The sequence below is a fragment of the Ranitomeya imitator genome, chromosome 4, assembly GCF_032444005.1.
Source record: "Ranitomeya imitator isolate aRanImi1 chromosome 4, aRanImi1.pri, whole genome shotgun sequence".
NCBI lineage: Eukaryota > Metazoa > Chordata > Amphibia > Anura > Dendrobatidae > Ranitomeya > Ranitomeya imitator.
In genome coordinates this window covers 604028943-604045956 of record NC_091285.1, presented here as the reverse complement: position 1 = coordinate 604045956, position 17014 = coordinate 604028943, and the positions used below count along the sequence as shown (strand labels likewise).

Genomic DNA, 17014 nt, shown 5'->3' with positions numbered 1-17014 from the left:
TGGCCACACAGCCCCAAAGCATGACGGAACCGCCACCAAATTTTACTGTGGGTAGCAAGTGTTTTTCTTGGAATGCTGTGTTTTTTGGCCGCCATGCATAACGCCTTTTTGTATGACCAAACAACTCAATCTTGGTTTCATCAGTCCATAGGACCTTCTTCCAAAAAGAAATTGGCTTCTCCAAATGTGCTTTTGCATACCTCAGCCGACTCTGTTTGTGGCATGCTCGCAGAAATGGCTTCTTTTGCATCACTCTCCCATACAGCTTCTCCTTGTGCAAAGTGCGTTGTATAGTTGACCGATGCACAGTGACACCATCTGCAGCAAGTTGATGCTGCAGCTCTCTGGAGGTGGCCTGAGGATTGTCCTTGACTGATCTCATCATTCTTCTTCTCTGCCATTCTGATGCTTTTCTTGGCCTGCCACTTCAGGCCTTAACAAGAACTGTACCTGTGTTCTTCCTTTTACTTACTATGTTCCTCACAGTGGAAATTGACAGGTTAAATCTCTGAGACAGCTTTTTGTATCCTTCCCCTGAACAACTATGCCACTCTTCAGAGGAGATTCAAACAGGAGAACAACTTGCAAGTGGCCACTTTAAGTAGCTTTTCTCGTGATTGCATACACCTGGCTATGAAGTTCAAGGCTCAATGAGGTTAGAAAACCAAAAAAAGTGCTTTAGTAAGTCAGTAAAAAGTAGGTAGGAGTATTTTAAAACAAGAAAATGATAAGGGTGCCTATACTTATGCACCTGTCAAATTTTGTTTGAATGCAGATTGCACATTTTCTGTTAGTACAATAAACCTCATTTCAAGTCAGAAACATTACTGTGTCCAACAGTTATTAGATATATGAAACTGAAATAGCTGTTGCAAAAAAAAACTATTTTTATAAAACTTTTTCATATAACTGTATATAGTACGTTGGCTGTGTTATATACTACTAGATGGTGGCCCGATTCTAACACATTGGGTATTCTAGAATATGTATGTATGTATGTACGTCGCCTTGTGAGTGGGGGTTAAATTCCGCACCAATATCGCTGATTGGTCACGCCCGGCTGGCCGATCAGCGAAGCGTGGTTCAAATCTGGTGCCAATTCGTGGCCGGACTGCGCCTGTCGCTGATTGGTTGCGGCTGGCTGGGCACAACCAATGACCGAAGCGGTGTTTAAATCCTGCACCAATATCGCTGATTGGTCGCAGCCAGCCAGGCATGACCAATGACCGAAGCGGTTTTTAAATACCTCGCCAATATCGCTGAATGGTCATGGCCGGCCGTACGCGACCAATCACTGAAGTGGTGTTTAAATCCCGTGCCAGTATCGCTGATTGGTCGCGGCCGACCGGGCGTGACCAATCAGGGAAGCGTGTTTTAAATCCCGCATCAATTCGTGGCTGGACTGCCTCTGTCGCTGATTGGTCGCAAGATGTCAGGGGTTCGGGGCGCTGGATGTCGAGGATTCAGGGTGCAGGATATAGTACAGCCACGTAGTATATAACACAGCCACGTAGTATACAGCACAGCCACGTAGTATGTAGTATATAGCATAGCCACGTAGTATATAGCACAGCCACGTAGTATATAGCAGCCACGTAGTATATAACACAGCCCGTAGTATATAGCACAGCCACGTAGTATATAGCACAGCCACACAGTATATAGCACAGCCACGTAGTATATAGAAGCCACGCAGTATATAGCAGCCATGTAGTATATAGCAGCCACATAGTATGTAGCACAGCCACGTAGTATATAACACATCCATGTAGTATATAGCACAGCCACGTAGTATATAGCAGCCACGTAGTATACAGCACAGCCACGTAGTATATAGCACAGCCATGTGGTATATAGCACAGCCACGTAGTATATAGCACAGCCACATAGTATATAGCAGCCACGTAGTATATAGCATAGCCATGAAGTATATAGCACAGCCACGTAGTATATAGCACAGCCACGTAGTATATAGCACAACCACATAGTATATAGCACAGCCATGTAGTATATAGCACAGCCACGTAGTATATAGCAGCCACATAGTATATAGCACAGCCACGTAGTATATAGGAGACCCAAGTAGTGTATAGCACAGCCCACGCAGTATATAGCACAGCCACGTAGTATATAGCAGCCACATAGTATATAGCACAGCCCGTAGTATATAGCACAGCCACGTAGTATATAGCACAGCCACACAGTATATAGCACAGCCACTTAGTATATAGAAGCCACATGGTATATAGCACAGCCAAGTTGTATATAGCACAGCCATGTAGTATATAGCACAACCACGTAGTATATAGCACAGGCATGTAGTAGGCATAGGCAGCATCAATAGTAAAAAGTTCGTCACACAGTCCGGCCGCAAATTCGCCCCTTCCTACTCTCTGTCAGTGCCCCCTCCAGTCAGTGCTCACGCAGGGTTAATGGCTGCGTTACACCGCATTATGCCGCGGTGTAACGCAGTCCGTTACCACTGCTATTAACCCTGTGTGACCATCTTTTTACTATTGAGCATCGGTATACGCCTGGGCTGGATCCAAGGGCCGATGGAAGGTGAGTATATAACTATTTTTTATTTTAATTATTTTTTTAACAGGGATATGGTGCCCACATTGCTATATACTATGTGGGCTGTGTTAGATACTGCATGGGCTGTGTTATATACTGCGTGGGCTGTGTTATATACTGCATGGGCTGTGTTGTATACTATGTCTCTGTGCTATATACTATGTGGCTGTGGTATATATTACTTGGCTGGGCAATATACTATGTGGCTGTGTTATATACTGCATGGGCTGTGTTATATACTACATGGCTGTGCTATATACTACGTGGCTGTGCAATATATTACATGGCTGTGCAATATATTATGTGGCTAGGCAATATACTATGTGGGCTCTGTTATATACTGCATGGGCTGTGTTATATACAGCGTGGGCTGTGTTATATACTACATCTCTGTGCTATATACTGTGTGGGTGTGGTATATATATTACGTGGCTGGGCAATATACTATATCGCTGTGCTCTATACTACGTGGCCTGTGTTATATACTGCATGGGCTGTGTTATATACTACGTCTCTGTGCTATATACTACGTGGCTCTGCTATATACTATGTGGCTGTGCAATATATTACGGGGCTGTGCAATATATTACGTGGCTGTGCAATATATTACGTGGCTGGGCAATATACTACGTGTCTGTGCTATATACTACGGGGGCTGTGCTATATTCTACGTGGCTGGGCAAAATACTACGTGAGCTGTGCAATATATTACGTGGGCTGTGTTATATACTACGTGGGCTGTGTTATATACTATGTGGGCTGTATGCTACTTGGCTGTGCTATATTTCTCTGCTGTATCTGTGCATCATGAATCGTGGTATGTGTTAAAGAGGGGGGCCCGCTGAGACTCTTTGGCCCGGGGCCCTCAAAAACCTGGAGCAGGCCCTGGCTTCACTGATTGTTCGCGGCCGGGCGTGACCAATCAGCGACAGGCGCAGTCCGGCCGCGAATTGGCATGGAATTTGAACCACGCTTCGCTAATTGATCGCGCCCGGCCGGCCGAATCCTGTGTATAAATTGCATTATTCTGATAACTTCATAAATAAACTACATATGTATTCTAGAATACCGGATGCGTTATAACGAAAAGAAAAGTTTTTCATACTTACCTCACCAGTCACTCCCCTGCAGCGCCTCTCTGCTTCTAGCATCCGGGTCGGGACATGTCGGCGCGTGCGGGATGACTCGGAAGTATAGAGAGAACATGGAGGGAGTGGGAGTTGTGCAGCCATCAAGGTGATGGCCGTGCACAGTTCCCGGCCCCGGCGCGGACGTGTGCGCTGACTGTGATACGGCTCTGTCTGCTGCCGGCCAAGCAAAATTTGATGTGCAGCTGTAGCCACCACCAGGCGGCCGGCCCTGAGCAGCTGCTGGGGGAGCTGCCCGGGGGGCATTTGCCTATTTGCCACTGGCCCAGCCCACCTCTGGTGGAAATAGAGCAAGATAGCTCTAAAATTCCACTCCATAACCACCCCTGGATCAGCAATAAAAGTAGAGGATAATTCAGTTCTGAAGCTGACCACCTTAAAGATACACTTAGAGGATGGAATCTGGAGACCCGCAGAGGCTCTTTGTCCTTAGGCAGTGGACTGCTTACACCTCTCTTCTCTAATCCGGAGTTTCCTCCGAGGGTGGAGAGGGCTAATTTTCTTGGGTGGGAGAGAAGAGACAATACTAGATACTTTCATGTCCTCAAGGGTTCGGCCATGCCCACTTTCGATTCAGTGCAGCCGTTAGAGGGGAGGGGCCCTTCTGAGGAATACTTCCAAATAAAATCTCTCCTCTCCAGAGGGCGCAGGCTCATACTCCTCACTTCCTGCGCCATTTGAAAAGCTTTTCCTGTTGGGGTCACCGCCCGCACATGCTGTCTCCATAATATATGCTTTTTTGAACCAAAATACCAAAGACGAGTTTCCCAAGTACGTGGAGAGATGGAGGAGTGAGTTAAATTAAAACCGTCTTTATTCAGTCATCAAATGTCCATAAAATCCATAAAAACATATGTACAGACACACCACCAACGTGTTTCTGATGCATAATGCACCCTTAGTCATGGCCAAGGGCTTGTAAATGGAAGGCAGCTCCAGCATCTGTGTGCTGTGTCTGAACTTAACCTAAAAGTGAACGCCCACCTTTTAACACCATATAACTTGCTGATTGATTTTTTTTTTAATCAATCAATCATTTTGTCATTTCACTGGGAAAGAAAAAAATTCAGTTTATTTTTTCTAAGAACTCCATATTGGTTGTGCTTCCCTTATTTTTTTCTTCCTACAAATTTATGAATAAATTGACAACTTGGTGTTACCAGTTAAGGGTGTGACCATTACACCGTCCAATCCATGCTATCCTTTTAAAAATGGTAATGATAACGCATCTTTATCAATGCATTCAAACATGTCTAGGTGGAATTAATGGACAGTACAACGTAACATTTTCAGAAAAGATGATCCAAAATTGTCATTTCAAGGGGAAACAAAAACAGGTAGTTCCGGAGAGCCGACGCATACTCTTCTATGTACATTCAAGTGGTTGGAGCTTTGTTTTACTGATACAGATCCTGATACACTGTGTAATAATTGATAATTATTCCCAACACCGCAATTCATTACCTATGCACAGAATAGGTGACTCCTTGCTGATTGGTGAGAGCCTGACCTGCACTGATCCAAAGAATGAGGTTCAGTAATGCCCCACTGGCAAGGAGTGGTGGCCACACATGCACGCTCCGATCCACCTGTTGTCTATGTGACAGCTGTTAGCCAAGAACCACGATTGCTTTTCTCCAGCGGTCCCATAAACAGTGAATGACGTGGTGGCTCACATGCTAGACCACTTTTATATTCCTACAAGACATTTCAGAGCCCGATTTTTGGGAAAGATGGGGTCCCGATGGTTGGACACCCACTGATTATAGCAAGTTATCAAGGGTTGTATGAATAAGTGAGAATTCACAATGTTGAGAATAACACTTTAAGGGTAGACATTTATTTTAATTCATTTTAAAAGGTTATAATAATAGATGTGGTCTATATACCGTATATACTCGAGTATAAGCCGACCCGAGTATAAGCCGACCCCACTAATTTTGCCACAAAAAACTGGGAAAACTTATTGACTCGAGTATAAGCCTAGGGTGGAAATGCAGCATTTACCGGTGAATTTCAAAAATAAAAATAGATCATTATTTCCCCATAGCTGTGCCATATAGTGCTCTGCACCGTTCATATTTCCCCATATCTGTGCCATATAGTGCTCTGCACCGTTCATATCTCCCCATAGCTGTGCCATATAGTGCTCTGCACCGTTCATATCTCCCCATAGCTGCCATATATTGCTCTGCACCGTTCATATCTCCCCATAGCTGCCATATAGTGCTCTGCACCATTCATATCTCCCCATAGCTGTGCCATATAGTGCTCTGCACCGTTCATATCTCCCCATAGCTGCCATATAGTGCTCTGCACCGTTCATATCTCCCCATAGCTGCCATATAGTGCTCTGCACCGTTCATATCTCCCCATAGCTGCCATATTGTGCTCTGTACCGTTCATATTTCCCCATAGCTGTGCCCCATATAGTGCTCTGCACCTTTCATATTTCCCCATAGATGCTCCATTGAAAGCTCTGCCATTGCTGCTGCAATAACAAAAAAAAAACACACATACTCACCTCTCTTGCTTGCAGCTCCCGGCATCCGGTCCCAGTGTCTCTCTGCAGTGACTGATCAGGCAGAGGGCACTATATGCATTATCGCGCCCTCTGACCTGCACAGAGACGCCGGGAAGACAGAGCGGCGCCGGGAAGATGGAGCGGCGCCCGGCGGCTGGAACGGGGACAAGTAAATATGACATACTTACCTGCTCCCAGCGTCCGGCTCCTTCCCCCGGACAGCTGGTCTTCGGTGCCACAGCCTCTTTCTCTATCAGCGGTCACCGTTACCGCTGATTAGAGAAATGAATAGGCGGCTCCACCCCTATGGGAGGTGGAGCCGCCTATTCATTTCTCTAATGAGCGGTCCCACGTGACCGCTGAAGAGGGGAAGAACTGCAGCACCGAAGACCGTGGGACGGCAGGGGGAGCGCCAGGATCGCTGGAAGTAGGTAAGTATGCCTCAGCGCCCTCACCCCCTCACCCGCCGACCCTGCCACCCTCCTTGACTCGAGTATAAGCCGAGAGGGGCACTTTCAGCCCAAAAATTTGGGCTGAAAATCTCGGCTTATACTCGAGTATATACGGTATATATATATATATATATATATATATATACACAGTGGGGCAAAAAAGTATTTAGTCAGTCAGCAATAGTGCAAGTTCCACCACTTAAAAAGATGAGAGGCATCTGTAATTTACATCATAGGTAGACCTCAACTATGGGAGACAAACTGAGAAAAAAAAATCCAGAAAATCACATTGTCTGTTTTTTTATCATTTTTTTTGCATATTATGGTGGAAAATAAGTATTTGGTCAGAAACAAACAATCAAGATTTCTGGCTCTCACAGACCTGTAACTTCTTCTTTAAGAGTCTCCTCTTTCCTCCACTCATTACCTGTAGTAATGGCACCTGTTTAAACTTGTTATCAGTATAAAAAGACACCTGTGCACACCCTCAAACAGTCTGACTCCAAACTCCACTATGGTGAAGACCAAAGAGCTGTCAAAGGACACCAGAAACAAAATTGTAGCCCTGCACCAGGCTGGGAAGACTGAATCTGCAATAGCCAACCAGCTTGGAGTGAAGAAATCAACAGTGGGAGCAATAATTAGAAATTGGAAGACATACAAGACCACTGATAATCTCCCTCGATCTGGGGCTCCACGCAAAATCCCACCCCGTGGGGTCAGAATGATCACAAGAACGGTGAGCAAAAATCCCAGAACCATGCGGGGGGACCTAGTGAATGAACTGCAGAGAGCTGGGTCCAATGTAACAAGGCCTACCGTAAGTAACACACTACGCCACCATGGACTCAGATCCTGCAGTGCCAGACGTGTCCCACTGCTTAAGCCAGTACATGTCCGGGCCCGTCTGAAGTTTGCTAGAGAGCATTTGGATGATCCAGAGGAGTTTTGGGAGAATGTCCTATGGTCTGATGAAACCAAACTGGAACTGTTTGGTAGAAACGCAACTTGTCGTGTTTGGAGGAAAAAGAATACTGAGTTGCATCCATCAAACACCATACCTACTGTAAAGCATGGTGGTGGAAACATCATGCTTTGGGGCTGTTTCTCTGCAAAGGGGCCAGGACGACTGATCCGGGTACATGAAAGAATGAATGGGGCCATGTATCGTGAGATTTTGAGTGCAAACCTCCTTCCACCAGCAAGGGCATTGAAGATGAAACGTGGCTGGGTCTTTCAACATGACAATGATCCAAAGCACACCGCCAGGGCAACGAAGGAGTGGCTTCGTAAGAAGCATTTCAAGGTCCTGGAGTGGCCTAGCCAGTCTCCAGATCTCAACCCTATAGAAAACCTTTGGAGGGAGTTGAAAGTCCGTGTTGCCAAGCGAAAAGCCAAAAACATCACTGCTCTAGAGCAGAGGTCCCCAACTCCAGTCCTCAAGGCCCACCAACAGGTCATGTTTTCAGGATTTCCTTTGCATTGCACAGGTGATGCAATTATTACCTGGGCAAGACTAAGGAAATCCTGAAAACATGACCTGTTGGTGGGCCTTGAGGACTGGAGTTGGGGACCTCTGCTCTAGAGGAGATCTGCATGGAGGAATGGGCCAACATACCAACAACAGTGTGTGGCAACCTTGTGAAGACTTACAGAAAACGTTTGACCTCTGTCATTGCCAACAAAGGATATATTACAAAGTATTGAGATGAAATTTTGTTTCTGACCAAATACTTATTTTCCACCATAATATGCAAATAAAATGTTAAAAAAAACAGACAATGTGATTTTCTGGATTTTTTTTTCTCAGTTTGTCTCCCATAGTTGAGGTCTACCTATGATGTAAATTACAGACGCCTCTCATCTTTTTAAGTGGTGGAACTTGCACTATTACTGACTGACTAAATACTTTTTTGCCCCACTGTATATATATATACATTTGCCTTGAAAAAGTATTCATGTGCCATGATGAACTATTCCATATCATTTTTTTCATTTTTCTCACATTATACCCACAAACTTAAAGGTGTTGTCTGGTCAAAGCAGGTAAGTCTATAGTTACTCTGTGAGACTGCAGACTTATGAATCCCCCCCCCAGCGCCCACACTGAGCACTGCGGGGAATCACCGGTTTCAGACCCGGGACAGGAGGGTACGTACATAACCTCCAGTCCCGAGTCTGAACCTACAAAATCCCCACAGTGCACAGTGCGTGAGCTGGGGAGATTCCTAAGTCTGCAGTCACACAGAGTGGCTGTAGACTTCTCTGTTTTGACCGGACAACCCCTTTAAATGTATTTAATTGGGATTTTATGTTATATACCAACACAATGTAGCAAGTATTTGTGAAGTGTAAAGGAAATGATAAATTGTTTTCTAATTATTTTAAAAAATAAATCTGAAAAGTGTGACGTGCATTTGTATTCAGACCACTGAGTCAATTCTTTGTAGGACCAATTACTGCTGCAAGTCTTTTGGGGTATGTCTCTACCATCTTTGCACATCTAGGATCTTGATTTTTTTTCCAATTCTTCTTTGTAAACTAGCTCTAGCTCAGTGAGATTGGACGGAGGCATCTGTGAGCAGCTATTTTCAAGTCTTGCCACAGATTCTCAATGAGATTTAGGTCTGGACTGTGACTGGGCCATTCATACATTAATATGCTTTCATCAAAACCATCCATTGTAACTCTGGCAGCATATTTAGAGTTGTTGTCCTCCTGGCAGGTGAACCTAAACCCCAGTCTCATATCTTTTGCTGCTTCTAAAAGGTTTTCCTCAAAGATTGCCGTGTATTTCTCTCCATCCATCTTCCCATCAACACTGACCAGCTTCCCTGTGTCCCTGCTGAAGAAAAGTATCTCCACAGCATGATGCTGCCACCACCATGTTTGATGGTGGGGATGGTGTATGCAGGGTTGATCTGCAGTGTTGGTTTTCTGCTACATATAGCGCTTTGCATTTAGCCCAAATAGTTCTACTTTGGCCTCATCTGACCAGATTATCTTGTTTGACATACTAGCTGTGTTCTCTACATGGCATGTGGAAGAAGGTGCTCTTGAAGCTTTATCAAAACACTGTATATAACGATATATGGACTTTAATCATTGCACATGTCTAAATTCTACATATTCACAATTTCTTTCACTCCAAAGATTTGCCAAGCTTGTGAATTCAGTTTATTTAGAAGGTACAGCAGGAAAGAGAGGCTCAATAAATGAAGACAGCGCGAGGCCCGTGCAGTAAAAGAGAACGTATTTACATTGTCTTTAGATATCACAATAACAAGGTCATGTCATCTGTGGAGGCTTATATACAAAGTGGAGCGAGACATTAAAGAACACCGATATTAAGATTGTCAGACAAGTGGAAATAAAGACACAGTAATATCCTAATTAGGCAAAGGGTAGGTGAAATTGCACAAACTGTAAATTATTTAGCGAGACAGTCAGCACGTGCCGAGCATAGAGGAAGTGAAGAGCGTTCGAGCAACTCGTATCGACTTCTAAGTCAGAACCCCAGCGAGATACAGTTCTAGCATACAAGCTATACGCTTCTTTCCTACACACGGGCAAAGCAGTTGCTTATATGATAAAGCTAATTACTTAATATCAGTTCATTAACCGGCAAGGACAACGTCACTGTTATTGGAGGCATGAAGACCTGGTCTAACCCTCGCTTCCTCAAAGGGCATAACCTGACTTACGGTAGACTGGTGTCTGCAGAATTGGTGCCCAGTTTCCTTTTAGATGATGGTGTTTTAGTGGCAACTTGAGCACAACATTTGAAGGGCTGCTCATATGGGATCTTCTCTGTATGCCTTTCAAATGGTCTCCATTGTATGTAGAGCCGGGGTGTCAAACTGCATTCCTCGAGGGCTGCAAATAGGTCATGTTTTCAGGATTTCCTTGTACTGCACAGGTGATAATTTAATCACCTACACAAATAATGAGTTGGTGATTAAATTATCACCTGTGCAGTACAAGGAAATCCTGAAAACATGACCTGTTTGCAGCCCTCCAGGAATGCAGTTTGACACCCCTGATGTAGAGCAATGCTATACTTTAATGGGAACCTGTCAGCCAGGCATTTCATGCCTCCAGGTATATCATTCTCCTTAGATGGAGACTAGACTAGTCTGGCTCCGCCCCCAGCTGCTTCTTCCCAGCACCGCTGCCGGTGATTGACAGGTCTCTCCCTTTGAACAGACAAGAGAGCTTCCTGTCAATATACAGTTACGGGTGGGGCGGTACTGGACTGGTCCCCGGCCAGATCCCTAGAGTATATAGAGATTTTAAGAAAATAATATACTTGGTTGCGATTGGGCAGGCAGGCTGCGATTCATGCTGCCTGCGGTTTGGTCAGCGTGAATCACCTGATAGGTTCCCTTACACTTTAATTCTAGCCCCTTGGCTTTCCAAAGGGTTGACTGTGACCAGGTCTGCTTTAAAGTGGTTTTCCGGCGACATAAAAAGTTTATTGGTTGTTGTCTAATGTTTAATTAAAAAAATTTGCTAATAATCTTTTATTCTGAATACTGCATTTTTTTGCCAGATTTCAGACCCCCTTCTGTGATCCTCTCAGAAATTTGAAGATAGGGTCTGACTGTCTGGGTAACTTCAATAGCTTTAACATGCTGATACTGAGACACAGGAGGGGACTGGCTTAGCTAAAGAACTAAGTCTGACACCCAGACTACTTAAGTGTATCATTAAAAAGGTATTCCCATTTCCAAGATCCTATCCCAACATGTAATAGGTGTAATAATAATAATATTATCAAATACCTCCAATTAGAAATGTAGTATAGTTCTTCTGATTTGCTATGTCGCTTACTCCATGTGCATGACATTGCAGTAACTTTAGGTATCCATGGTTATGGCCACTCATATAGTGGCAGTTAACTGTTAGTGGTTGTAACCATGGATACCTAAGCTACTGTAATGCTGTGCACATGTGGTAAGCGACAGTGAATCAGAAGAACTATACATTTCTAATTGGAGGTATTTGCTAATATTATTATTATTACACCTACTTCATATTGGGATAAGATCTTGGAGATGGGAATACCCCTTTAAATAAAAGATGGAAAGGAAGCTCTATGTCCGTATCAGATGATGAAGCTTCAGCAATCGTCAAGGAAGTGGATCTGAAACCTGGCCAAAGGTACAATAAATGGAGACTGTCAGCACAAAATGACTGTTCAAGCTTGGTGCACCCCTTGTGTGGCCAAACAGTTCAGTGCACATTCCCTCCTACTTGTTTTCTAACTGTCTCCACCCTTCTCTACCTCTTGTAAAGGCAGAGCTGTCAATCAAGGAAGAGGGGGTGGAGATAGAGGCAGGAAAAGTAAGTGGGAAGGTACAGTGAGCTGTTTGGTTACGCCAAGGGTGCACCTCATATATGCTTTGTCTGAACCGTCATTTTCTGCTGACAGACTCCTTTTAAGGGCTCATGCAAATCGGTCCAAGCACAGACCGGCTGTATTTCTACAAGGCTGTCATGCTCGGGATAGGAGAGCTGCGGCCAGTCCATGCATTGTGGTCCGAGATCAGACCGATTTGCACAGACGGCTGCATGAGCCTTAAGACATAGACATCATTTTTTTTTTACATTTTCATTTGGAAAACAACCAGAAAACCTGTTAACATCACTGGACAAACCTTTATAAAAAAAAAGGACTTGGCAAACAAACAAACAAGCAGCCAATAGTCTGGTCATCAGTAGTTGAAAAGTGACATTTATTATTTATCTCAGAGTAAATACAGGTATAGATTTGTAAAAATTGCTAATTTGAGATGTGGAAAACGCCTGTGTTTTATAAGCCATGCATGTATCTGTAGACCAAGGTGATGTAAACTTTCACTATAAAAACAAGTGCGTGCAGGACACTTTCGGTTTGGTCCCAAAAGCTACAAATTGAAAGATATAAAGTGTGTAAACAGAGTAATCTGGATTCTTGCGATTCCTCCTTCATACGCACCATCCTCGCACCTCCTGTGTCCCGTGGGTTTCCGAATACATGCATACATACATGCATATGCATAGGCAACCATCTGTGGGATTATTGGGTCACCATGTAGTGTATTATTAGGTGGGATTACAATGTCTCCGTTATTATTGGTGGGAAATTATGGACTCAAAGTGAAGCTGCCATTTATAGAACAGAATAATGTAGAAGACCCCTCTAGAAAAAACACCATTATGGATCTTGGTTGTGTGACCTCGAGCAGAGGGTTTTTTTTTTTTAATTATTATTTTGCTCTGCACCCACGAACCAATTCAGCAACCCTTTCCTAATAATGCAGTTTCTTTGAAGAAAGGAGTTTTGTAAAGGTTCCCACTAATTTTGCGACAAAGGAGATTTAACCAATCAAGGCTTGCCCCTTGAGGCCCCATAAATGCCGTAGGTCTGAATTCAGAAAATGTTTCCCGTCGATAGTAAGCAAGTCAAATAAAAAATGACCCCCTTACTGGGACCCCCAGTGATCAGCTGTAATCTCTAGGAAAATATGGCAGTAAGTGTTCGATTTCCCTGCAGCGCTACTAGAGGAGGACTAGAGAATTACACATTGCCCATGTAAATCAATGGTATCAACGCTCCTATCAGTTGTTTGTGACTGGGGGCTGCAATGTGTTTCCTAACCATAAAACAAGGACTCCAGACCTCGTCTTGACACTGCAGCGGGGTCCATCCTTCTTAGTGGCACGTGTTAGCGCCCTGTGAACTCAACATGCCACTACTGTTAAGGATGCGTTCACAGATAGCGGTAATGTACAGTAGACATTAAAATATGCTGGACCATTTTACATATAGATGTAAATGATGATTGTCAGGGGAAATATGCAGAATGTTCATTTCCATGGTACATTGTCTCCGATTGTGGGCTGGAGGATGGTATTAATGGGGCAGCACTTTGATGGTGGGGAAAGGAAGGTTATTAAGGATGAAGCCCCCTGGGTGAAGATGTCAATTATTAGGGGCATGTGGCAACTGATAACCCACATATGAAAGGTGGCTGATTTTCTTGTGTTACCCTCTCTATGGTATTAGTTTTGCCTGGATGCAAATGGGGGGTAATTGTACCCAATTCCCACCACCGTGGGTAAGTTGGTTGAAAGCAACAAAATACAAAATTCAATGTATTAGTAAAGAAGATTGGAAACCGCTGATCCTGACAATCAAAACCACATTTTCTGCTGTTGACCACAGAAGTATATGCTGAATGCCCTGACCAGGGAAGTGCATATCGGGAACCTGATCCAGTCAGGGCCCAGTAGCACTTTATCCTCTATGAGAAGTCCAGCATTATAAATGGTACATAGTAGATGAGGAGCCCAGCATTGGGGTCGTTCCCTAAGTTTCCAATTAAAATAATATTCTTGATTTACATGCAGTTGATTGGCTGGGAGAAGTTAAGGTTATGCTCCAACTTCCTGCTTGATAGGGGGGAGAGAGCTGCTTCATTCAGAGTCTGAACCGTAATGGTTCTTATGGTGGCTGCGGAGAGCGCCCACATAGATTGCCGATGAATTAAAGAAAATGGCTGCCACATTAGCATGGGGTTCAGATAAGTTTTCACAATCATTAGATGAGTCTTTTTTTTTTTAATTATTTTCAAGTGGCGTTATTGTATTTATAACCCCTTATAGTTCCTGTATGTGTAAGTGCTATAACCAAAGTAATCTACAGACATCACCGTAAACATAGAAAGTAGATCATAAACAATGCATCAAACAATAGGAATAAAATGGTAAGTGCTGCCCTACAGAATTCAGATAAGCATGTAGAACAGACTTACTGATTCGTATTATTGCGCCTTTTCTCAGGACAGACCCCCGGCAGCACCTTCAACACTTTCACATGATTAAAATAAACACATTTCACTCATAAATACTCCAAAAATAAACTTAAAAAAATCCACAAAACCAGTTATGTTGTCGTAGATGGAGTCTGTAAAGAAGCCGTCTAAGATGGTGACAATTATAAAAATGTTTTTGTTTTTGAGCTAAGCGGATATCTGTCCCAAGAGTCAATGGACATGCTATTCTGTATGAGCACAAACAGTACAAATCCCCTATAAAATACATTTCAGGACTTAGCATGCCCATTATACTCTTGAGTCCATACTTAGCAGTAGTAGATGTAGGTCCCTCTACTGTCCCAGCCCGGAAAGCAAAGGAGCCGGTATAACTTATGTGACTGAACAGTTTCATAAATCGGGAGATCAAGACTCGGCCTTCTCTTTTTCCTTCTTTTTTCCTTTCTTTAAGAACGATGGGGTGCGGAACTTCTTTTTCTTTTTGGAAGGCGATTTAGTGGGGGAACCTTCCGGAGAGGCATTGGGCACTGTCTCGTTTTTCCCCTTCGGGGCGTCAGTGACTTTAGGAGGTGTCTCATCCTGAGGAGGTTGATCCTCGTCTTTGCCGTTTAGCACCACAGCTGGTTGAACCTTTTCTTCTGTGGCTTCAGTAGATCCGGGGACAGACTCCTTCTTCTCAGGTTCTTTACAAAAACACAAAGTGAATGATTACAAAGATTCATTCCAACTATTTCTAGGTATTTAATTATTTACAGGCAAATTGGGGGATCTTCAAACAACTACATGAAAATCAACATGGCGGTCACTACAGCTCCCGCAAAGGTTACCATATGTTCCCAAAGTCTAGAATGGAAAATCTACCCATTTGTACAGCGATACAGGAACAGAGGATGTAGTACTACATAGTTAGACATGCTTACCAGGAGAGCAGTGTGGCGGCCCCACAATACATCAGTTGTCATCCAAATTTAGCAGAAAAAAATATGACCAACCAATTATTGAATATGACTAGTAGCGTCAAGTGTTCCTGTTGTTTCTTGAGAATTTTAAGAAGAAGCTGTCACGTGTGAGTTCATGATGAATAACACTATTTTTGGCCATTATATGACTTGCATCTTGCATGTTTCACCATTTGTCTCTGGCCTAGTGGGTAAAAGGCTTGCTGTTATGTCTTCCATATACAGCAGCAGATACACACATGGGGGATTCTTGTCTCTCTGCAGCACATGTAACAAAGTAACATAGGGGACATTAAACAGCAGTACTGAGCTGGGTGCCTGTGAATTCAGCACCGGTGTGAGATAAATATTTACTGAAGAGTTGCAGCACTTTCTGTGCCTCTCACTTTGCACTTATACACTGCTGAGCCGGCTATCAGTCAGTGTCGGGGATGCGGTTACAGGCACTGCTCACTATGTTCTGAACTGTGACTGAAGCCGTGTCGGCCTTTATGACTGAAAGCCAGAGGATGTCGGGAGGAATAAAATTAATTTCCTCCTGGTAGCAGCACACCCTGGGCCTTAACCCGCAGAGTAACTCCACATAGTTTGGCACATGACACATTCCCTTCAATTTGCATCATTCTGACTGCTGTGGTCTACTAAAATGTTACTGTGGATTCACCTGAATCCATCCACTGAGCACTTACCAGGATTCTCTAGTCCCAATCATATTTCCAATTTAAATATATCATATCCTTTAATACATTTTCTCCACAATCACATTTAATGGAGCTGCAGACAGGAGCCTGTCAGTGTTTATATCATTATGTATCATATAGGGACTTTTGGTCGCTCATCTTTACATTCTGATGAGCTGTCAGATATTCCAGAATATTTTTCTCTGGTTCCTTATGTAGGTGATAATCAACAATACTTCTCACGTCAGTCATGGACCATAACTTTACTCCACACTGATAAGTCCACATCACCAAATTGCAGAATTCACTCTTGGGCTATCTACTTGCTGTTCTGGGGGTTCCTGCCACATCCCTACTTTTTGAAGATGCCATCAAAATGCGCTGCAATAAAAGATTTCATACCAAATTCCATAAAACTGATTTTGTTTTTAGCATTACAAAGTTAAGCACAGAATTATTGCTGCCCTCATTCACCAATCCAGAAACCCCTCGTCTAGATCAGCAACACTATGGCAGAATTTCCACATTGCAATTGAACAACAGAGCTCCACCAAGCTCCAATATTCCTACACAGTTAATTAGGAATTGTTTCCCTGGTTTCTACCATACTTAGAAAGGCCCATGAGTTGTAAAGCATGGTCATGATTAGGCCAGACAATGTGTTTCCACCACTGCCAGGTGCTTTAGACTATTCCAGCTGCTGCTTCACATTGAGCGTGGTGATCTCGCAGTTCTTGGAGGATGATTGGTTAAGAGAGACAAATTCATGAATCTGATGATGAACTGAGATCCTGCTACTTCAAGCTGCATTCTGGAACTTGGCATTGAAGATACACGGGTCCCGGGATTCTTTT

The 17014-nt window shown here is 43.6% G+C and overlaps 1 protein-coding gene across 4 annotated transcripts in view; it reads right to left on the bottom strand.

The window, feature by feature from the left end:
* Positions 1 to 9783: 9783 nt before the first annotated feature.
* The window catches only part of ADD2 (adducin 2), a 175495-nt gene continuing 168264 nt past the window's right edge, over positions 9784 to 17014 (bottom strand). For 3 of the 4 annotated variants that reach the window (XM_069766533.1, XM_069766534.1, XM_069766532.1), the window contains one exon: positions 12418 to 15204. In XM_069766533.1, coding sequence (XP_069622634.1) covers positions 14927 to 15204 — 278 coding nt within the window. In that variant the 3' untranslated portion in view covers positions 12418 to 14926. Of the gene's footprint in view, positions 15205 to 17014 lie in introns of all 4 variants that reach the window. The other variant, XM_069766531.1, reaches the window with a different exon arrangement.